The following is a 24,194-nucleotide window of genomic DNA, read 5'->3' on the forward strand; positions in this document are numbered from 1 at the left end:
CATATGACCCAGCAATCCCACTACTGGGCATATACCCTGAGAAAACCATAATTCAAAAAGAGTCATGTACCACAATGTTCACTGCAGCACTGTTTACAATAGCCAGGACATGGAAGCAACCTAAGTGTCCATCGACAGATGAATGGATAAAGAAGATGTGGCACATATATACAGTGGAATATTACTCAGCCATAAAAGAAACGAAATTGAGTTATTTGTAGTGAGGTGGATGGACCTAGCGTCTGTCATACAGAGTGAAGTAAGTCAGAAAGAGAAAAGCAAATACTGTATGTTAACACATATATATGGAATCTAAAAAAAAAAAAATGCTTCTGAAGAACCTAGGGGCAGAACAGGAATAAAGACGCAGACGTAGAGAATGGACTTGAGGACATGGGGAGGGGGAAGGGTAAGCTGTGACAAAGCGAGAGAGTGGCATGGACATATATACACTACCAAATGTAAAATAGATAGCTAGTGGGAAGCAGCCACATAGCACAGGGAGATCAGGTCGGTGCTTTGTGACCACCTAAAGGGGTGGGATAGGGAGGGTGGGAGGGAGATGCAAGAGGGAGGAGATATGGGGATATATGTCTATGTATAGCTGATTCACTTTGTTATAAAGCAGAAACTAACACACCATTGTAAAGCAATTATACTCCAATAAAGATGTTTTTAAAAAAAACCCTATTAAAAAAAGAGATCAGATTTGTGGTTACCATAGGCAAGGGGGTGGGGGGAGAGGAAATCAGATGAAGGCAGTAAAAGGGTTTTTTTCTTCCTTAAAAAAAAGACATTAAAATATTGTAGAGACCAGGAAAATGGTAAGAAATATATTTATGGATGAGAGGGTGATGAGAAATGAAACAGTCCTAGATTTTCAGCCATGGAACAGCACAATACTCTAATTCAAAAGCTATTTCCTGGGTCAGTGTTAGGGTAAAGTAAGCTAGTACTTCCCTTAAACACGGAATGTTAAAGAGGCACCAAATCTAAGTCATCAAGATAAAGAATGTTTCAATGTAATATTTTAAAATGAAAAGTAATACCAAAACATGCACGAGGAACAAAATACCAAAATTTTAAATTTAAATAAACAAATGAAATCACCCTTCATTTGCAGGTCCCTGAAAGTCTTACAAAGTAAGCCTTCATGATGCAACTGAAATTTGGGCAAATTCCATTTAGTTTATAAAATTCTTGCTAAAGAAAATGAAAAAGTCTGACCTGCTAAATGTCCTCAGTTGCTTGTACACAGCAACTCTTCTTTCTAACCATATAGTCAAAGTGAGCTCCTGGGAAAGACATTTCAGGAACATGAGTTAAAAATCAGTTAAGGGGCTTGCCTGGTGGCGCAGTGGTTAAGAATCTGCCTGCCAATGCAGGAGACACGGGTTTGAGCCCTGGTCTAGGAGGATCCCACATGCCGCGGAGCAACTAGGCCCGTGAGCCATGGCCGCTGAGCCTGCGCATCTGGAGCCTGTGCTCCGCAACAAGAGAGGCCGCGACAGTGAGAGGCCCGCGCACCGCGACGAAGAGTGGCCCCTGCTTGCCACAACTAGAGAAAGCCCTCGCACAGAAACGAAGACGCAACACAGCAAAAATAAATAAATTAATTAATAAACTCCTACCCCCAACATCTTCTTTTAAAAAAAAACAACAAATCAGTTAAGACTATCACGGGGTCATTAGAAATTGTCAAACATGGTAATTCCCTCAATTACAAACAAGTGAAGAAGTAATCTTGAAAATATCATTGATTTTGCTTCCATTAAATATAGAAAACTAAAACTATATTAAATACTTGTTTTAGTATAACGAAAATATAGTTTAAATAAAGTTTAATAACCCACGTTTTAATATTAAAATATATTTTAATATTCTATGCTTACTATTTAAAATATTTTAATATAAATATATTGTAAAAGCATGAAACATTTAAAATATTTAATTTAAATTAAATATAATATGAATTAATTTAAATATAACATTAATTTTAAAATATAAAAAGTAAAATGCTGTGTTTTTTAATATTCCTACTTTTCAGATATTCAATACTTTCTCCCTCACTTTAACGCTGTATCCTTGAAAGACCCTTGAAAGTCCCAGAGCATCTACAGGGGCGCTCAGCTCCCGCGTCCTCGGCCCCGGTGGTGGCCGCGCTCCGACTCACCCCTCAGGGCGTCCCCAACACCGTCCTGTCGTCCCATCGCCGCCGCCGCGTTCCCCTTTCTCTGGGCCTTCGCTGTCTCGCGCCAGAAACGAGCCCCAATCTGAAAAATCGGCTCCCCTTTCTCTGAGGCTGGGAATCGCTCTGATTCCCCACCTCAGACCGCTCGGAAAACGGCTTCTTTCCCCCAAAATTGCCTCGCTCAAGTTTCTGTGAGAAAATAAAGCGCAAAACTCAGGGGAAGCCCCGAAAATGCAAGGTTCCGGTTCCCAACCAGACAAAAATGTCTCTGGCGAGGCCGCGACAAGGCTTCCTCTTCAACACTCAGCACCGAGAAAACGAAGGTTTTTCGCGCACTATGCTGATTATTAAAGTAGCCTCAGTGACTACGTTTCGCCCTGTCTCTCGAGCTGCAGGAGACAGCTGCAGACAGCAAACTCAATAGTCGGCGTTTCCCAAATAAACCCTGCGCCCTCTACCGGCCGCCTAGGGAAGGACGCTGTCCACAGTTCCAGGGAAGGAACCTTCCAGCTAATTGTTTAGCGGGAAGGAACCTTCCTGCTAATTGTTTAGAGGTTCCCGCGCGCCCCCTGGCGGCCGTCTAGTGAATCACTCAAATTCTCAATGGCCCAGTTCTTTTGCTAGTAGCAGGGTGATGCTCTGCTCCATCCCTGCTTGCTCTCTTGGCTGGAACTTGCCTAGGAGCCATAGTCAGGACAACAAGGAAGTCTTCCAACAGTTGGAACAGATGCAAAGGATCCCCTCTCAGTGGTCCCTAAAGGACAGAGCCGACTTCAAATTTGCTTGGCGAATTTAAAAAGTTTAAAGAGAGTATCACTCAAATCCAGATGATTCAAGGCTCCTGTTACCACTATCTGATGCTCAAGCAGATCCTCCAACTCTTAAACACAGAGGACAGCCGTGCTGCTTGGAACAACACCCTCCTCGATAAACCCTTCCCTAGCCTTGATCAGAGAGGCTGGACTGACTAAAGCAGATGGAAGAAGACAATCTGGATTGTCCTGATTTGGGACTTGCTGTCCGGAAGTATTTCCATGGAATCCATGTCTACCTGAAGGCAAAGGAATACAGCCCCTGTGCCCGGGAGGTTGTCAGAGTGGAAATTGAAAAGTGCCTTTCCCTCATGTAAGAATTCTCAAAGAAATGTCAACAAATACAGAATATTTTTTATACTTGTGACACTTTTTAATTCAATTACATTAGTGTTTGCTGAGTGCTCCAAAGCAATCTCAACTTACGTTTCTCCACAAGTTGAAAAATGTCTGAAATGAAAAACTTGATTTTAAAAAAATGTGTAGACATTTTTTCTTGTATAAATAATTGTACATTATACACATTATTTCTTGTATAATTTCATAATGTAATTTAAAAGATCACTTTAAGTTTTGGGCTGGTATTTTCTATTTTCAACATATGAAGTTTCTTTTTTTATAGAAAGGTTTTTCAGATAGTGTGGTGTTAGAGATATTTGTCAGTTAACTTAATGCTGGCTGCTGTAACAGGTAAACAGAAAGCTGTCAGGAATTTGATCATAATAGAATGTTATGTTTCCCTGGTATAAGAGCACAGTGCAGGCATTCCTGATCACATGGATGTTCTGGTTTGCTCTCCTCCAAAGAGTGATTCGGAGACATGGGTACCCCCTGTTTTGAGGATTTTTCCATCATCAACAGGTGACTCCAAATTTGCCTGTAGTACTTGAGTCTACTCCACTCGGTGGTAAAGGTAAAAAGTCTGGTGGATCACATGGGATGTTTTCAAGGGCCAGGGCTATAAAAGGCAAGAGCACTTCTTCTGCTCATATTACATGGCCTGGATTTATCCTCGTGGGAAACTAATTGCAAAGAAGTTGGGAAACTACTGGATGATTAATGGTCAAGGAAACAAGTTCAGTGCATAAGTCCACTTTTCGTCTTTCCACTATTTGTCCTAATGAAGTTCTGGGTGGGGTGGAGGGGAACAAGTAATGTTCTTGCTTGCACACACTTCATTAAGAAACAATCTGGGTGGGAGGGAAGCACAAGAGGGAGGGGATATGGGGATATATGTATACATATAGCTGATTCACTTTGTTGTACAGCATAAACTAACACAACATTGTAAAGCAATTATACTCCAATAAAGATGTATAAAAAAAATCTGACCCTCAGAGAAAGAGAAATATATGATATCTCTTGTATGGGGAATCTAAACAAGAATGATATACAAATGAACTTACTTACAAAACAGAAACAGACTCACAGACTCAGAGACAAACTTATGGTTACCTGGGGGGAAGAGGGAGGGGGAGGGATAGTTGGGGAGTTTGGGATTAACATGTACACACTGCCATATTTGGGATGGAGGCCAACAGGAACATACTGTGTATGTACTCTGCTCAATATTATGTGGCAACCTAGATGGGAGGAGAGTTTGAGAAAGAATGGACGCATGTATGTGTGTGGCTGAATCACTTTGCTGTACACCTGAGGCTAGCACAGCATTGTTAATCAAATATACTCCAATATAAAATAAAAAGTTTTTTTATATAAATAAAAAAATAAAAAAATCTCATCCCCTAGTTCTGCCTTAAAAGAAATAAAACAGTCAAGTTTTGATGTTTATTCTCAGACTTAGTGATATTATGATTTCATGTATTTTTATTGTTCATTGGCTGGAATAAAGAGAAGGGAAAAAAAAACTGCAATCAGACTCAAATTCTTATTCCACAAGTTCAGCTTGGAGAAGATAACACGGATGTCACTCAGAGTTCACAGCATCATAGACTATTTGAAAGAAGCATTCAAGTTGATGCCCAAAGGCATAGCCTACAAGGAAAATATCCACAAGTGTAGACACATTACAAGTTGTTTCCTTATTTCCTGAGGGAGACAAGAAAAGTATGATCAGGAAGCTCCTTGCAAGTACTTGAGGATAACTGAAGAAAAAGTGGAGAGCGAGTCTTCCATTTGTGTCCAAGCCTGTGATTCTCATCCTGATCTTCTAAATACTGGAAATACAAACTTGAAGAAAACATTCCTGCAGACGATCTTCAAAAAATATCTCACACAATATTCCATTATCACTTTCCTTGTAGAACCATGAAGAATTTACAAATTCTCTGTAGATTATTGTCCTCTCACATCATATCTATCTAATATATGTTGGTATTATTTCTTCTCCTATTATTATTATCATCATGAGTATGGATCGAGCTCCTGAAATGACAAGGACTGGACTAGCTGTCTAGGAAACGGGGTTGGGTAAGATGGTGTCTCTCGCTTTAGGTATTTTAAAGACTTCTGGGAGGTATTCCGAGGATACTAGATCAGGTCATGTATTAATATTTGGGCTTCTTCAACAAAATAGCATAGACTGGGTAGTTTCTAAAGAGCAGAAATGTACTGCTCACAGTTCTAGAGTTTGGAAATCTAAGATCTGGGTGCCCACGTGGTCCAGTTCTGGTAAGAGCCTGCTTCAGGTCTCACACTGCAGAGTTCTCCTTGTTTCATCACAGGGCAGGAGAGGGAGGCATTTATCAAGACCTCTTCTATAATTCCATTTGTGAGGCCTCCATCCCCACACCCTAATAAAGTCCCAAAGGGTCCGCCACCTGATACAATCACTTTGGGGTTAGGACTTCAAACTAATAATTTTGTGGGGACTGAAATATTCAAACCAGAAAGGTCATTGAAAGCTACATGCTTGGCATCTGGAAGAGAGAATATATTCATGCTGAGTAAATAAAGAAGAATGAGCAATTTATCTGGCCAAAAGTGTAGGCCAAGGACTCAGAATCCAAACTCTTGATTTTCGACCTGCAGTAATGCTTTAATTATTATGTGTCAACTTTTGGAAATAAATCAGGAATGGAGCCTATTGTCCCATGGAAGGGAATGAAGATACAGGATGAAAATGATCATTCATCAGTCTTTGTGAGGAGTCTCCAAAGAATCTCAGGATATAGGTAGTCATTGCCACATCCGTAAAGACCCACCGAAGAGTAACGTGGTTAATTGTCTGGTTGCTGTGACCTGTGTGAATCAGGGAGACTTTGAGTTCAGATATGTGGCTCTGTATGTGACACTAGGCTAGTTCTTTTCTATCATGACCTAGTAGAGGACAAATTAGAGACGAGATCATCCTCCTGAGTTTAATAGAGTGCCGGGCAAAGGCTGAAAATTGTCCTGCTCTTACAACTTGAATCCCCAGAGCCATATGCACCTTGAAGGAAAGAGAATCCTAGTGGTTTTAGCAACAAACTCAGTAGGCATGACTGATACCAGTAGGAATAGAGTGGGAATACCAGCCACTGTCTATTATAATCCCAGCAAATATGACCGTGATAAAGGAAAATAGCTTGGTCATTCGTAACTGCCTTCCAGTGGAAGGAGAACATCTGAGAAACTGCTTTAGTTAAAAGTACCTGTTGCGTGATTACAGTGGGCCTGGTGCCGAGGATACCACAGAGAATATGACAGAGTTCAGTTTTACAGAGCTGATTTGCCAAAGATGGTCACATACCTATTATTTATTGAAAGATCGGAATTGGAGAGGGCTGAGGTCACAGAACATCCACTGCAAAATAAAAGAATTCATGATCAGAGTTGAAAGTTAATTCTTTCCATGATACCAATCAATATTTATCCAGTTCTCAATTAATTACAGAGATGGTTTCCTTTTGTTTGAATAGACTTGGATTGGAACCTTTGACAGTCTTTGGGAAATTTGAAATTTAATGCAAAAATACAGAGAAAGATTCAAATTGGTGATGATTGCTAAATCATGCTTTCTCACTGGGGATGATACTGTTTCCATGGGTGCAAACATAGTTTTTAGGAGTATGAAAATCTTGCTATTACAATGGTTTGTGGCACTCCAAAACTCAACCAGATACTACAAAACCTTATTCCTTTGTATTCATTTTTGTCTTTGGGATATTTTTGTGTGTATCATACATAAGAGAAGTATTGACATTGACTTCAGGGAAGGTAAACACACTGTATACAAATCAGTGTTACGACCTAAGGTGACTTGATGGTTCATTGGAGGACTTTCTCGCCATCATTTTCTTGATCTCAAAGTCATATTGTGAGAGGTGGCCTTTACATACTTACGAGCAGCCACTAGCTGTCTTGTGGATGTTGCTTATGTTTGAGGGTCAGCGTGATTTGGGATCGGGAAATTAAATATAAGTCGTAAATTGTATTTGTAAGTAAAATACAAAAAATATGATATTTCATTATTTAATTCTACTAAAGTTGTTCAACACATCCATAATTATGACAAGTGATAAACAGAAAAAAATGTTCACAATACCTAGATGAATATCTAGCAGTCAGTGTAATTAAAAATTATTTTCTGATATGAAGCAAAATTAAAAGTTAAGTACCTAAAAATAAATATTAAAGAAATAATTTAGTTTTGCTATGATTTTGAGCAGCTTTGAATGATTTTTAAGTATGTCTGTACACTGGTATTATTATAAGGTATCTAAATTTTATTTGAATATATAATTTGATACATTCCTACTTATATAAGTAAATATATTACATTAAAATCACTTTGAAAACTTAGTTATAAAGTTAAATTAAAATTCAATAGCTTTTAATTTAAATTATAGCTTAAAATTTTACATATTCTTAACCCTGCACTGAATAGAAAGAGTAAGATTTTCACTTTCTTTTTCTATGTATAAAGTAAAGATACACATGGAGTACAAAAATAGATACACAGTATATCTGTGGTATCAAAATTTCATGCTGGGGGCAATTAGGAAAAAACTATCTAAAAAGGCTCTGTGGGCAGAGGAAAGAGAGGCAATAATGAAAAAAAGGTTGAGAAATGTTGTCCTAACCCATCTGGAGAGTGCAAAATGAAAAGCAAAAACAGAAGTAGAAAGTAAGAGGGAACATTCAGAAAATGGAAACCAATTCGCTCCCATTTAAGACCCAGGCCTGAAGGAAGGTCTTCAGAGAACCTAGAGAGCAGGGTTCACAGAGTCCCCACCTCAGCCGGGCCAGCAGCATCTGCAGGGTCCCCGATGGCCCCAACCTTGTCCTTACTCCTGGCCCTGGTGCTGCTCAGCTGCAACTCCAACTGCTCTCTGGGCTGCGACCTGCCTCAGACCCGCAGCCTGGCTAACACGAGGGCCCTGATGCTCCTGCAACAGATGAGGAGAATCTCCCCCTTCTCCTGCCTGAAGGACAGAAATGACTTTGGATTCCCCCAGGAGGCGTTTGGAGGCAACCAGTTCCAGAAGGCTCAAGCCATCGCTGTCGTCCATGAGATGATCCAGCAGACCTTCCAGCTCTTCAGCACAGAGGGCTCGGCTGCTGCTTGGGATGAGACCCTCCTGGACAAGTTCTGCACTGCACTTTATCAGCAGCTCACTGACCTGCAAGCCTGTCTGATGCAGGAGGCGGGGCTGGAAGGGACTCCCCTGCTGAAGGAGGACTCCATCCTGGCTGTGAGGAAATACTTCCACAGAATCACTGTCTATCTGCAAGAGAAGAAGTACAGCCCTTGTGCCTGGGAGATTGTCAGAGCAGAAGTCATGAGATCCTTCTCTTCATCAAGGAACTTGTAAGAAAGACTCAGGAGGAAGGAATGACACACACCTGGTTCAACACGGAAATGATTCTCACTAACGAGACCACACTTCCACCTGTGCTGCCATGTCAAAGACTTTCATTTCTGCTCTCATCATGCCCTGAATTAAATTAATTTGTCAAATGTTTTCAGGAATATTAAGCAACATGATGTTCTACTCTACAGGTACTAGTCCCTCACAGATGCCCATGCTGATATATTTATTTATGTACTTAAATATTTATCTATTTTAATATTTATTTATTTAACTATTTATAAGATTTAAATTATTTTTATTTTTATAATATTTTGTGTACCTTAAATTGTGTAATATAATAAAGTATGTTCTTTATAATTAGTTTATTTTGTCTTGTTTATTAAATTTTTATTATAGAAAACTTCTTGTATTTGCTTATTCTTTAAAAAGAAACACCAAGCCTGATTGTGCAACTTGATAAAAGAAATGGATGTCACAATTCATTTACCCATCACATTATATTCAAATTAAAAGTAACAACTGACTTTCTGTAAGCCAGGTTGGATGTTGCCCTCAGGATATAAAGGTGAACACAACAAATACAGCTCCTGCCCTCTTGTTTCTTTGATTTTTGAAGGGAAAGAAATCTAAAAATAATAATCATACTTAATGCTATAACGAGAAGAAGGAAAAACAAATGAATTCTCTCACCAGAAGCAAGAGTGGAGAATGTCAGGAAATAAAAATAAAAGCAGTAGATACCCTCTCTAGTTGACTGGAAGACATTTAAGTGCAAATGTCATTTGTAAGTTGGATATGTGAGTTTATAATTTAAAAGGAATGCTGTAGCTGGAGATACCTTATCTGGCAAATGAAAGCCGGAAATGGAGGTAGTTGTGTGGGGAGATAGTGAAGAGTGAGAAAAAGACTTAAAATTGATTCTGAGGATCTTTCACCTTTAAAGGGAGGGGAGAGAAGAGCCACAAAGGAAACAGAGGTGGAATGGCCATACATTACAAGGACAATAACAGAGAACAGTGATAAGAGTGTATTTAAGAAAATAAGGTGCTTAGAAGAAATCAGTGGATTCCTGGAAGATGTGGACTGAAACTACATACCACATCAGGAATATAGATGGCATTGGCAACCTTAATGAGATTTGGCTTGGTGGAGTGAATAAGCGGAAACCACAATGGAGTAGGTAGAAGCGTAAATCAGAGAAGTTAGTGACTCTGAGGTAGAGAAGGAAATAGTATGGGATCTGGTAAATAATGTTGGTTAGTTTTTCTGTGCAGAGTTTTCCTTTTTACGTAGTATATCTTTTTTCTACATGATTTTATGTAATCGATGTACTGGCAAATCATATTAATGTGTTTAATATTGTATTTACTTTAAATCATGACTTAATTACTTACAATGATAATTTATCTAAGTTAATACTACTTTGTATATCAGTAAGCTGCTCATCATTTAAAAAAATTCATTAGGCAGGAATAGATAACTAATTCAATCCCTCATCAAAAAATCTAATTACTACTGATAATGTAGTTTCCTGGAATTATTGGCTTTATTAGTTACATTACTTAACTTTCATCATTGTGACACTGGTTACTACAGCAACTTTACACACATTTCATTTTATATTAGAGCTAGATACGAAAAGAATTCTTTTATATTACTACTTGGTAATTTTTCCTAATTTTATGAATATCACAATCTTCTGTGGATTCCAAAATAACAAAGATTATACTGAACATAAAGACTGACAGACTTCCTTCAAAAAAGGAAAGTGGGAAACTGGATCAGGCAACCTCTTTCTCAATACTTAAGGTAAAGGAAAAAAAATAGTCAAAACCATCTGAAAATATAACATGAACCATGGAAATCCATAGAGCAAGAGAGTGTTGTGTATAATTCAGGAGTAAAAAACAGATTTAACAATGATAACAGAAATCCAGAATACAAAGCTCAAAAAATCACCCGTAACTCACAATAAAAAATTTTTCATTGAAATTCCATTCTGCTTGTACACGTGTTATGTCGCGAAACCCACTTAACCTAAGCCTCAGTTTTTCCATAAATAAAATGGGTTCAAAATATTTATAGATTTTTTATGAATATTAAATGAACTCATGCTTTTTAAAGCATTTAGCATCATATATTAGAGTAAGGAATTAAAATATACTAGGTTTTTTCCCGTTTTCCTTCAGACAGTTGTATATGAGAATATTATATGTCTCTTTCTATAAAATTCTCAGGAACTGTGACCTACTTTTCAGTAACTGACCTCCAAAGAAGGCAGCCTAAAAAAACAGAATTCTGTCGTGAATTTTAGAGAAGGTTGAAAAATTGTCATTTCGTCCCTCATTTCAAAGAAGTGTCTTGTTTACATTCAGAGATGAAATGGTGGCTTGTATTGGTATCTGAGAGACGGGAATAAATATTTAGATAAATGGCAGAAGAACATGCTATCTATTTAATGGTTCTGGCACCTGGCACATTCCCTCCCTCTCATCATTCCAGGATACACTCCCATATCACAATATTTCCTTCCCCTCCAAGGTAGAAATTCCCACACCATCCTTCTTATTCACTTAAACTCTTCACCATTCACACAACTCCCTTCTGCTGTTTTTTCAGCTTAATGGTTTCCTAAAAAGCAGAACAACACAAGTAGAAAGCAAAAGTTAAATAAAACTTCTAGGTTTTGCAGAAACATCTGCAAGAGAGGCTTTCCTTAATTTCAGCTGAGTATGATGTAATAGTAGCTGTAGCTAAAAGGAAACAAAGCAAGATCCAGCTTATGGGTGGGAAGATGAAGCTCCTCTCAGGGAAGACAGCCCTCAGGTCGCTAAGTGCAGCGACCAAGACTGGAGGACAGGCTTCTGATCTATGCAGAAATCCTACCACTTACTGAGGATGTCCCTTCATGCTACAAAAAGGCTTCTTCTTGGCACCAGTTAATTCTAATGCTGTCATAAACTTGTTTCTTTACTCTCTGTTACAAAGAGAAAGAGTCTCCAGTCTCTGGCTTCAGGCAGGGCATGGACTCTTTGGGATCAGGCAAAGGGACAAAAATGTGTTCCCTTCCTACAGCCCACTATGCAGACCAGAGCCTCCCTTTGAATTACTCCTTCCACATACAACAAAACAGGCAGAGCTGCCAACCTGGACATGGAATTCAATGATAACAAGGAAAACCTCAGGTTTATAATGCATTAAACAACTGTCAAAAATAAAATTTTAGTTTCACAGATTTATTCCAAATATGAGACTTCAACTATTATTAAATAGAAAACTATTCTCATTGCCACTTTGAATAACAATCTTGACATCTATTGTACTCAGTAGTAAAAATTCTGCCTAGGTAGCAAAAGAGAGGAACTAAGAAGTGTGAATGAATAGTATCTGAGAGCTTAGTGACATTTTTTAAAATTCAAATGTATCAATTTTGGTATAAGTTGAGAGGAATTTCTGTAATCAATATCTTCATTGAGGTATTTCACTGGGGAGTATGTGTAAATTGCTAAGGTAGCAGGGAGGGCCTGCAACTGTGTGTGTGTCTCCAATCTTTTCCTGAGGTTACTCACTCAACATTTGGATTTGCTGTTCTCCAACTTGGCGTTGGCCAGGGCCTTAGTAAAATTTCAACAGACTTTTGTCCTTTGCTATCTTGTTCTTCCCTCTGGAGGAGGGGCAGATGGAAACATTCAGCAGATGGAGAAGGCTTGGAAACATTTGGCTTCCCAGCCTGTATTGGTCAGGGTTTTCCAGAAACAGAACCAGCGGGAACCAGAGAAAGAGAGAGATTGATATTTTAAGGAATTTGCTTAGGTCATTGTAGAGGCTTGGCAAGTCCAAAATCTGCAGGGTAGGCTGCAAGCTGGAAACCCAGGGAAGAGCTGCTGTTCAAGTCCAAAGGCAGTATCTGGCAGAATTCCTTCTTATTCCTGGGAGGGTCAGTCTTTTTCTATTAAGGCCTTCAACTGATTGGATGAGGCCCACCTGTAATATGGAAGGTAATATGTTTTACTTAAAGTCTACTGACTTAAATGTCAAATTCCTATAATCTCATGTAAAACCTACCTTCACAGAAACATCTAGAATAGTGTTTGACCAAGTATCTGGGTACCATGGTCTAGCCAAGCTGACATATAAAATGAGCTATTCCATTGTTCCTCCCTAATTCATGTCTTAACACTTTTCAAATATTATTCCTCTTCCATTCTTTGATGGCTGCTTATGTATTTTGTACATTTTACTTAATTTTCCTTATTTTGTTGGTTTCTGGGTGAGGAAATTCTGAGATCAGGCTTCATTCAGGCATCTTGCCAGGCAAGTCTCTGTAGCCATGTCCTGTTTCATCTGAAGTTAAAATTTTGTATATATTAAAAAATAACCAACTTTTTTTAATAGGTTAGCTATTTCTCATGAGCTTACAAGGTTACTGTGGGCCTCCTCTCTCCTTTTTAAATCTAATCTTACTGTCAATTCTCCATTCCATCAAGATTTTACTATCACATATGGTATGAGATGAGATTTTATTTTGATTTCTTCCTAGATTGCTAACTAATCATCCTAGAACCATTTATTGAAATGTTTTTCCATCATGTTAACATCAGATATATCTTTTATCTTAAATCTAATACTGATAATTCAATTTCAGAATTGAAATTTAATAATCTGTTTACCTAATTTCTCCCTTTATCACAGTTTTTAGTATTACTACTATAATCTCATTTCATTTTCTAGAAAAGATAGGTATGCTAAGAATTCTTCTATTCTTTAACATTATTTGCATTCTTCCTGATTAAATTTATATTTCCTCCTCAATGTGGAGCATCAATTTTATGAAAATCACAGGCTCCTGGGGATGCACAGATAACCAAATTGCAATGAGTATAATAGCCTGGGACAATTCCTTCATAAGATGGAAGACTGAAACTGGATCAAGGAAGTTCTCTTCCACAATATCTAAGGTAAAGAATAGGTGGAAACCAGCAAAAAAGAAATAAAATAGTATGCACCAATAAAAAGAAAACAAGGGAGCAAGACGTTTATTTAATTTTGGGATCAAAGCATATTTTAAACCTGAATAGAATTCTAAAACAGGAAACTTTTTCAATTGCCTATAATATGCAATATAGGGTTCTGTAGTGACTCTTGACGCTGCCAGCAATTATGTGTGATCCTAACTTCTCTGAGCCTCAGTTTTCTCAAACGTACAATAAAGTGAAAATATTCTAAGAATTATTGTACTAAACTAACATCTTAAAACACTTAGGCTATTTTCCACAGAGTTAGGGCTTAAATATGGTAACTATTTTCTTATTTTTTCATATAGATATCTATCAGAATAGTGAAGTCTCCCACTTCTTTCTCAACACCTGCAAAAACATGACAGTCTGAAAAATGGAATTCTGTGAAGTGTTCTGGAGAAGGCTGAAATATAGTCACTCTTCACATCAAAGGTAACTGATGTGTATTTTCAGTTCCAAAATGGCGGCCTGCATAAACATCTGGAAGAGAAGTTAGTTTTCTAAACTGAAGTGAAATATGTATAGTATTAATTTGCAGATTTTGATATCTGGCTCCTTTTGCCCTCCCCTCCTTGCTTTTCTGAATCACATTCTTTTATTTTCATACATACCACAGTTACTTACAGGCATAGCTCAGAGTATTGTAGGTTCAGTTCCAGACCACCACAATAAATCTAGACCTCAATTAACAAAACTAGAATTTAACATCCACTGAAACATATATTTTTCTCTCTAAAATTACCCTCATCTCCACAAATCAAGACTAATTTGTCTGCAAAACAAGTCTGGTCAATTGATCATATAGGCTCCTCCAAACTGGCTGAGGTAGAACTCCTCAGAAGGAGTCTCAGACTGAATTCCCAACAGGCTTCTCAAGGCCAGGAAAGTCATGCCCAAGGCCTGCCATCAGGCTCTGCCTCAGTGGATTTCTTAGTCCCCCAAATATTGAGATTCTTGCACATGCCCGGAGACAGTCTTTCCCATTCACCTGATAAGTCTGCTCAGAACCCGAGTCTCCAATTTCTGGAGGGACCAGGCAGAGAGAAAAGAAAAATGTTTTAATTCTACCCACAGGTGTAGTTTACCAAAATTGCTGTAAATCATAACCAACTTGAGGGGAAGGGCTTCCTTCTATCTGGAAAACACAGATAAATACCAGCAACTTTCCAGACAAAACCCATAAAAATTATAACCATATTCACCAGTTCACTCAGTAACCAATCTTTTTGTTTTCTTTTTATGAAGCCATCAGGTTTTCCATTAGGATACCTTAATTTCTTACCCTGTTCAGCGGTATAATCTGACATTTATCAGAGACCTGTTATTGTCAAAAAGTCCTTCCTATGAATCTTCTTGAAGATGAAGCACTTTTGCAAACACATCAGAGTACAACAAACACTGTCTATAAATGACAGAAGACTTAAAAAGCCATGGTTAAGGAGACCTGATTACAATGTAATCCATAAATAATCTTGGTTACAATAACTAGAATTATAACCGATTATAATCTTAACCCTTAAAAACCTTAATCTCTGGCAAAAACCAAGAAGCAAGTAATTGTACATTTCCTGATTGGAAACTTACACTTTAGTCTTTCTCTCCTAAGAAGGCAAGGGTAGATAATCTTAGGCCTGCCCAGCAATTAATGTTTCAGTATCCTATTTGAAATGACCCAGATAGTCAATGAATTCTTTTCATTTAACTCCGTTTAGTTTCAAGTTACCAAAATCTGGAGAGACTATTTTATATAGACATTCCCCAAACATAGTTTGTTTCTACAGAGTTTACCTAAAAGCTCTTCTTTCTCCTTTACTCTTAGAGATCACATAAGATTAAGTTCCAGAGAGCCCAGGTAGATCATTTACATCTCAAAGGCATAAGAGAAATACCAATTCCTTCTAGAAAGCTGGCTTAACCAATTACAAAAGGCTCACTTTGATACAACAGCGGAGCCATTAGAGACCATTGTTCTCCATATCTCTTGGCAGCCCCCATTAACCAAGGACAGCCACCACAAACTAGTAGACAGCCACCACACGATTATCCCTGCAATTTTCGGGCCCTGCATGCTAGTGGACAGCCTCTGCAACTTTCCATTACCCTTCCTGTATTTTCCAACATCTCTGTGCTCATGGCAGTTTCCTCGGGCTCCCGGCTGCTCCGCCAATTGTTGGGCTGCACCTCACAGGCCTGCAAGTCCTGTGCTTGCCCAGCTTCAAGACTTAAGAGCCCAGAGTCAGCAACAGAGACATCAATGGTTTAATGGATGGGGGAGCTTACAGTCTGAAGCAAGGTCCTGGAGTGACACCCCACCGTGTGCGGTGCGCAGTGGGCCAGACTTGGTGGCAGTCTTCGATCCTGGGGGGGGAAGGTGTTGCAGGAAGGGGGACCCCTTCCAGGGCCTGAGAGTGGGCTCTTGTCTAACACTTGTAAGTGAATTGTCCAAGGAGACACATGTGCTGACAAAGCAAGAGACTTTATTGGGGAGGGGTGCTCGGAAGGAGAGCAGCAGGGTAAGGGAACCCAGGAGAACTGCCACGTGGCTCACAGTCTCAGGTTTTATGGTAATGGGGTTAGTTTCTGGGTTGTCTCTGAGCAATCATTCTGACTCAGGGTCCTTCCTGGTGGCGCGCCTATCGTTCAGCCAAGATGGATTCCAGTAAGAAGGATTCTGGGAGGTCGGTAGGACATATGGACTGGCGTTTCCTCTCTTTGACCTTTCCGGAAATCTTCTGGTTGGTGGTAGCTTGTTAGTTCCACGTTCCTTACCAGGACCTGCTGTTGTAAGATGACTCATGCAAGTGGCTACTATCTTGCCTGGCCAGGGTGGGCAGTTTTGGTCAGTGGTTCCCCTAACAAAGGGGAGATTGCCAGTTCTAGGGGAATTGACATCAGGTGGGCTCATTAGTTACCAGGGAAACCATTAGAGGGGCACGCCCCTCACCGCCCCTTTGATAAGATAACTAACTAGCTGGGGCCTGGTGCAAGTACAGAAGGAGGTCAGTCATGTGCATAGGGTGTAGGTGAAGACGCAGGCACTGGTGGGGCAGGGGATGTACAGAGAGCAAGAGAGCAGCCATCTTGAGTGGCCTGACCACACATACATACATACGTTAATTTTAAAAATACTTTATTGTTATAAACTACTAATGGTCATCTGGGCCTTCAGCAAGTCAGAATTTTTCTGCCGGTGAAGGTTTGAACACTCCTGAAAATTAAGGTGATGTGACACAGAGATATGGAGTATGCAAAAGCTGTTAGAAAATGGCACCGATAGACTTGCTTGACGTAGGGTTGTCATAAACTGTCAATTAGTAAAAAGTGCAATTATCTGTGAAGTGCGATAAAGCAAAGTATGCCTGTACTTCCTCTCCAATGTAGAAATTCGCAGTATGCTCCCCTCATTCACTCCTCCTTTTCCTGCACCAGCCATTCATACAGCTGTGTCCTGTTCCTTTGTGGTTCTGGCCACCAATTTCCCCTTAAGAGTACAAAGCCACAAATTAAAAGCAAAAGTTGAGTGAAAGTTCTGGACTTTTCAGAAACTCCTATATAAGAGGTTATTGTTTTTCTTCTGATGAATATTTTTGGGAATGAGGGGATGTCCTTGTTACAATATTGTGACAGCAGCTGTAGCAAAAATGAACTGGAAAGCAGGATCCATTTTACTCTGGAGGCTGTTAAAACACTTATGGAGGAAGAGTGCCACTTACTGGCCAAGATGGACTAGGACATTGACCAAGTCTGCAGAGCAGGATTCTTTCTGTTCTAGGCAGAAGTCTGTCTTCTTCCACTAGCATTTTCTTCGGAGCTAAAAGAGGCTCTTTCCTGGAAAGAACTGACACCAATAACTTGGCTAAGCCTGCTTCCTTAGCTTTGCATCTTAGAGAGGGAAAATACTCCCAGCTTCAGGCAGGACATGTTTTGGGCTAAGGCAGCTGTGTGGAGAGAAGGGTCAGAATGTGTTCCTTGCCTCCAGGCTGCTCAGCTGGCCAAGCCTCCTGAATCATTATTCGCTTTACATAATGTAGGACTCTTGGAGGCTTAGAGCCTGCCATTCTGGGTGTGGAAATGCAAGGGGAATCAGAGGAAATAGCTCCTGTTTGAAGGTGCATTAACTCTTTCTTAAGAGTATGTTGTCAGTTTTTCAAATCCATTCCCAGTATGAGATCGTGTTGCTTGACTTTACAGTTGGGAGAAAATTCTCAATGTCCCTTTGAATAATGACTGCACTTGCATCCCTTCCACATTGACTCAGTAGTAAGAGTGAACACAGACATACATAAAGGAATTTCAGAGAATACAACTGTTGCCAACTGACAGTCTATTTGGATAGAATTGAGAACTATTAAGGTAATCCAATATTGTAATTGGCAAAGTTAACCAGGAAGTGTGCATGCGTGCATGCATGTGTGTGTGTGTATGTGTGTGTGTGAATTGCTCAGGTAGCAGGGAAGGCCTTCAATTTAGCCTAGATCTCTCAAATCTCTGCTTTAGGTTACAGACTTCGTAACCAATTGACCGATGAGAGGGCTCTCTAATTTACATGTTAAATAATTTTTGTCCTTTGTCTTTCTATCTTCCTTCACCACTTTGGGAGCCCATTTCAGGGCAGGACAACATGGACAATTTTGGACTCACTTGGCTCTGTCTTTGTGGCTGCTTAACATCTTTCAAATACGATGATTCCTTCTATTCTTTGGTTGATGCTTTTTTTTTTTTTTTTTTTTTTTTTTTGCGGTACGCGGGCCTCTCACTGCTGTGGCCTCTCCCGTTGCGGAGCACAGGCTCCGGACGCGCAGGCTCAGCGGCCATGGCTCACGGGCCCAGCCGCTCCGCGGCATGTGGGATCTTCCCAGACCGGGGCACGAACCCGTGTCCCCTACATTGGCAGGTGGACTCTCAACCACTGCACCACCAGGGAAGCCCTGGTTGATGCTTTTTTTAGGTTTAACTTACACTTTGCCATTTTGTCAGCAGAAACGTCACTTCTCTTTTTTCACTTTCACTTTCATGACATTCAGAATTACCTTTGTTTTATTTTTGCCCACAAACAGCTCTCAAGTTTTGCTCTCTAGGAAAGTTGAAATGAGAAACAAAAAATCTCAAGTCTTGAAAATCATAGAAAATAAGGTGAAACTCCTTTGCCATTCTTTTACTTCCCATTTTATTAACCTCAGGATGAAATGGAAAGTAACTATGGCCAGTAAATCACTATGTAAAAAATAAGTTCCTAAATTTTTTTGGTTGTTAATTAAATTTAAAACAAAACATTGTGAATAAGTAAAGGAAACCAGGCTATTTCTCTCTGACATAATCTGGGCCTCACTGCTCTGCGTTCTGAGCACGAGGCAGAGGTGGACAAACAAATAAGCCCAGTAGAAATACGTAGACTGAATGAACAACTGAAGGTCACTAGTTTCTGTGACATAAACTTCTAATGAGAGACAGCATCATCACTGAATTCCCTATAGCCAACTCAGAAATTCTGAGCATAACAAAGTTCAACAGTTTAAAAGAGTTGAACAACAAAAGCTGTACTGGCAAAATAAAACTTGTCTACTAAAGGTGAAACAATTGCAATTGAATAATTCCTCCACCTACTTAGACAAAACAAACTGTTGCTTTCAGCATCTGCGGGCTGGTCATACTTTTGATACCTGGGGACACAGGTAAGGAGAGGAGGAGGTCCCCACTGAGAAAGAGGGTCCTTAACACGAACACTCCAGGGACAAGGGTGCGGGTCCTGGAAGATGAATTATTTTGCAAACAAAGAAACAAGCCCCTCCACAGTAGAATTCTGAACTCCTCGGGATGTGGTGAGCCTGCCCTCAGGGAGTGAGCCCCAGAGAGTTTGGGTTGAGGATACTCTGTCATTCCAGGAAAGTGCTACTAGATGTGATAACTACCTTGTGAGTGAGGCGGTGCTGGAAAATACAATTAATTATCTTGGAATTAAAATCTGCATACCTACATTCACCAGAAAAGAACCAGGATTCCTGCTGAGGGTATTGGCCCAGCCTGTGGAGCACTATAGGTCTCCTGTAAGACAATGGTGGAAAGAAAGGGCGATGTCTAGTATATTAGTCCTGACCTTGTGGCCCCAGTGAAGAATACCCTCCGGAACTTGAATGAATGCATTCTAGGAAGAAGAGAAACACCTGAGAAGCTCATTCACTAGTAATCATAAGCCTCTGCTCTGAATAAAACAGAAAACAAAACCAGTCTTTGGTTCTAAACAGCTTATTTACCATGCATGGTCTGGTAATTACTTAACAAAATACAGAAACCTATAGGGATGAGGGACCCCAACTTCCTATGTATAAAGTAAGGATGGTAAAAATGTAGTCCAGAGTCAAGGACAAATTTTGTTCCTAACACAGAGAAGAGCAATATTTATACATACTGAAATGTGTACAGGGACTTCCCTGGTGACACAGTGGTTAAGAACCTGCCTGCCGATGCAGGGGACACAGGTTCGAGCCCTGGTCCAGGAAGATCCCACATGCCACGGAGCAACTAAGCCCACGAGCCACAACTACTGGGCCAGCATGCCACAACTACTGAAGCCCACATGCCAAGAGCCCGTGCTCTGCAACAAGAGAAGATACTGCAGTGAGAAGCCCATGTACTACAATGAAAAGTAGCCCCCTCTCGCTGCAACTAGAGAAAGCCCATGCACAGCAACGAAGACCCAATGCAGCCAAAAGAAAAAAATAAATTGTACAAAGAAAAAAATAATAAAATAAAATGTGTACATAAGTATGTGCATGAATCTTTACATACCTACATATACTTCAGCCTTTAATTAGTTTCTCATTTAATTGATATTCTTTTGGATTGACACATCCAAAGTTTACTGGGAAACTTAAACTTCTATTGTAAATTAAGAGTTTAGATTGATTACATCGTCTTAGGTCAAAAGAAAATATCTAAATGAAAACACAAATTGGAAGTGAAAGTAGAGAGAAAGTTTCAGAAAATGGAAACTGTCTTCCCTATTTAAAAGCCATACTTAGAAAGAATGTCATCAGAGAACCTACCCCCAAGGCTCCCCCAGACGCCCGTCTAAGCCAGGCCAGCAGCAGCCTCATTTGCCCCATGGCCTTCGTGCTCCCTCTACTGACCGCCCTGGTGGTGTTCAGCTATGGCCCTGGTGGATCTCTGGGCTGCGACCTGTCTCAGAACCACGTGCGGATTAGCAGGAAGAACTTCATGCTTCTGGGCCAGATGCGGAGAATCTCCCCTCGCTTCTGTCTGAAGGACAGAAAAGACTTCGGTTTCCCCCAGGACATGGTGGATGGCAGCCAGCTCCCGAAGGCCCAGGCCACCTCTGTCCTCCACGAGATGCTCCAGCAGGTCTTCCGCCTCTTCCACACAGAGCGCTCCACTGCCGCCTGGGACACCTCCCTCCTGGACAAACTCCGCACTGGACTCCATCAGCAGCTGGAGGACCTGGACGCCTGCTTGGTGCAGGCGATGGGAGATGAAGAAACTGCCCTGGGAGTGACGGGCCCTACACTGGCCGTGAAGAGGTACTTCCAGGGAATCCATCTCTACCTGAAAGAGAAGAAATACAGTGACTGTGCCTGGGAAATTGTCAGAGTGGAAATCATGAGATCCTTGTCTTCATCAACCAACTTGCAAGAAAGGATAAGAATTATGCATGGAGACCTGGGGTCACCTTGAAATGATTCTCATTGACTAAGATGCCACATCACCCTTGCACATTCATCTTTGATCATTTCAAAAGACTTATTTCTGCTTTAGCCACAAAATTTATTGCATTAATTCAGCCATTACTTGTCAGTAGTAATAAGCAAGTAATAAGCAAGTATATATAAAAGTATTCAGCTACAGGGTCATCAGTCCCTAAGTGATGACTGCCCTGATGTTATTTATTTATTTATTGTTTATTTATCTATTCCTTCTTGCATCTCTCATATTTAGAAATTATTTATAAAATTACATTTCATCTGTACATTGAAATAAAATTTTTAAAACATGTTTTTCATTTCATGTTATTAAGTTTGCACTTTGTTTTATTTATTAAACTCTTAACAAAGAAAATTTGAGTTTGTTTACTCTAAATTCAAACATTTATTTGGTAAATGATATTGAAGAATGGATGGTAACATTTACTCTTCATTTCATTCAGATTATACATATAAATTGAGTACCTAAATGACAGAGTGTAATTGCTATCAAGAAATACAAGCGAATAAAGCACATGCAGTTTTTACTGTGTTGAAACTCTCAGTCTTACAGGGAAGAGGACATAAAACAGTATTATTGTTCATTTTATTTCAAGTATATTAAACACTGCAAAGAGAAGTAAAGGAAAATAATTTTCTCACACTGGAAGTTTTAGGTACAAATGATCCTGGAAAGGAAAAATAATATTATACAGTATATCCTTTCTAAGCTGCCTGCAAGACATATAAGTGCAGAGTCTTATTGACAGCTGGAAATATGGGTCTTGAGTCAAAAAAAAAAATGCCAAGGGGGAGGTATTAATTTGAAGTTATTGTGTATCTGGTAATAAGGGCATGGGGATGGATGTGGTCACTTATAAACAGAATGGACAACGAGAAGAGGACCTAAACCTAATCCTGCAGACCCTCAGCATTAAAGGTTGAACAGAGGAGAGTCTGCAACAGGCACTAAGGCAGAGTGGCAGTGCAGTTAGAAGGACACAAGGATGAACAGGGGAGAGAAAACTGAAGGGAAGAAGTGTGTTTAAAAGAAGGAGGGGTGCTTGTAGGGCAGGTGAGGACTGAACTATCCCAGCAGACCTGTAAACAAAGGCTACTGTGACCTTAGCAGGATCTGGTTTAGTAGAATTAATGAGACAGAAACTCGATGGGAGTAGGTTAAAGCAAACACAAGAAAGAGAATTAGGGGCATTGTGTATAGACAATTACCTTCACAATTTTGTTTGTGAAGTGGAGAAGTAAAATAAGATAGTACGTGGAGGAGACTGTGGCTTAACATGCCCATGCACATTTTTCTTCATGTTTTTCGAGAATCATTTTCAAAGAATGGGTGAATTGCCACAAAACAGAAGAACATTTTTAATATCTAACTTATTTGATTTAAACAATTGCTTAGATATTTAATACATTGCTTATTTGGCTAAAAATTAATTTAGCATTGTTCTAATTCATATCACTTTGTAGTGAATTTCAATGGTAACTCATTTGCTTGCTAATTTAATTTCTTTTTTCAATCAACTTTTACAATCAAGCTTCATTTTCTTTTATCTGCCACTTCCTTTAATTTTATATTGGTAATTTACATTATTTATCATTTTATATCTCTAATCATTGACACACAAATTTTCTATAAATTATAGCCATATTCTTTTGATGGACACTTGTTTTTAATTTTTCCTGTGTACAAAGACCTGGACAGTTCCTTGTATATTTCTCCAAGGGCTGTTTAGGACATAGAACCAAGGCTCTCCCTAGTCACATTCATTCCTCTTTTGAGTTTACATGTATTCAGTGCCCTTTCTTGTCCACCTGTTTTTACATTAAATTCAGTATTTCATTGGCAGTTTTTTTCCTTTTTTGATCTATGATATGAGAATCTAAATTGCTTTCTGTTAGAGTGCAAGGCAATTTTTCTAGAACATTTTATTGAAATATTATTTCTTTCCTTATTAACAATAGGTACATCTTTAGCATAAATCGAATTAATTCTGATAATACAACTATTTTTGAGATTTTGTTTTATTAATATGATTACTGAACTTTACTCATTGCTACACTTGTTTTACTACAGCTACTTTAAAACTCATTTAATACTTCCGGTTGAGGTAGCAAACCAAGGTCAAGAATTCCTTTCGGCTTTTAAATATTATTGCTTGCAGTAGTTCCTGACTAGTTTTAGAATTGTTCTAAGGTTAAGAGCATTGGCTTAATGAGAATCACAAATATTTGTGGATCCCCAAATGGCTAATTATAACAAAGAAGAGACATCCAATAAAAATGAATGAAAGAAATGGTATCAGAGAATCTTTCTCCCAAAACTTAAGGCTAAGAACAATTACTAAGTAATATATGGGAAAAGTTATAACATTAGCCAGGAAAAAAAGAACAGAGAGCAAGAGAGAGTTTAAGGATTGAATAAATTCAAATTTAAGAAATGATGACAGAAATCCATAGTATGAAACTTAAGGAGTCATACATACCTCACAATATAGGATGTAGTGTTGACCCACCCATTTGGCCAGTTGGTATACATATATACGTATAATTTTACTTTTTGTTCATTTTGTTACATTGTTATATTTAATGTGAAAAACTTGTCCTAGCTAGTTCCGTACTATCACCTTGCCCTGAAAATCTCTTGCAGTCATATCCTGTTTAATATTCAGAAGTTAGTAACTTGTATGTTCCAAATTATTGGAGAA

The 24,194-nt window shown here is 39.2% G+C and overlaps 3 protein-coding genes and 2 pseudogenes across 7 annotated transcripts in view; 3 read left to right on the forward strand and 2 right to left on the reverse strand.

Annotated features, from left to right (window-relative positions):
- LOC137227894 (NADH dehydrogenase [ubiquinone] 1 alpha subcomplex subunit 1 pseudogene) overlaps positions 1–2,629 on the reverse strand; it is a 30,338-nt pseudogene extending 27,709 nt beyond the window's left edge.
- Positions 2,630–2,825: 196 nt separating this feature from the next.
- LOC137227075 (interferon alpha-13-like) lies at positions 2,826–3,320 on the forward strand (annotated as a pseudogene).
- A 132-nt stretch (positions 3,321–3,452) lies between these two features.
- IFNE (interferon epsilon) overlaps positions 3,453–24,194 on the reverse strand; it is a 45,273-nt gene continuing 24,531 nt past the window's right edge. For 3 of the 5 annotated variants that reach the window (XR_010945047.1, XR_010945045.1, XR_010945044.1), the window contains one exon: positions 16,891–21,337. The gene's annotated coding sequence lies outside the window, so the exon portion shown is untranslated. Of the gene's footprint in view, positions 6,205–6,694; positions 6,749–16,890; positions 21,338–24,194 lie in introns of those variants that run through there. The other 2 variants (XR_010945046.1, XM_067744523.1) reach the window with 2 other exon arrangements.
- On the forward strand, positions 8,214–8,759 carry LOC137227900 (interferon alpha-1-like). Its single transcript, XM_067744524.1, has one exon. It carries the CDS (start codon positions 8,214–8,216, stop codon positions 8,757–8,759), a length of 546 nt encoding a protein of 181 aa, XP_067600625.1.
- On the forward strand, positions 20,586–21,466 carry LOC137227898 (interferon omega-1-like). The gene has a single exon (XM_067744521.1). The coding sequence runs from the start codon at positions 20,714–20,716 to the stop codon at positions 21,464–21,466; it is 753 nt and encodes a 250-aa protein (XP_067600622.1). The 5' UTR covers positions 20,586–20,713.

Source organism: Pseudorca crassidens, chromosome 7 (genome assembly GCF_039906515.1).
Source record: "Pseudorca crassidens isolate mPseCra1 chromosome 7, mPseCra1.hap1, whole genome shotgun sequence".
Taxonomy (NCBI): domain Eukaryota; kingdom Metazoa; phylum Chordata; class Mammalia; order Artiodactyla; family Delphinidae; genus Pseudorca; species Pseudorca crassidens.

What these genes read in the sequence shown, in the direction of transcription:
- LOC137227900 (XM_067744524.1), top strand. Translation starts at nt 8,214, where the DNA reads ATGGCCCCAACCTTGTCCTTACTCCTGGCCCTGGTGCTGCTCAGCTGC.
- LOC137227898 (XM_067744521.1), top strand. Translation starts at nt 20,714, where the DNA reads ATGAAAACACAAATTGGAAGTGAAAGTAGAGAGAAAGTTTCAGAAAAT.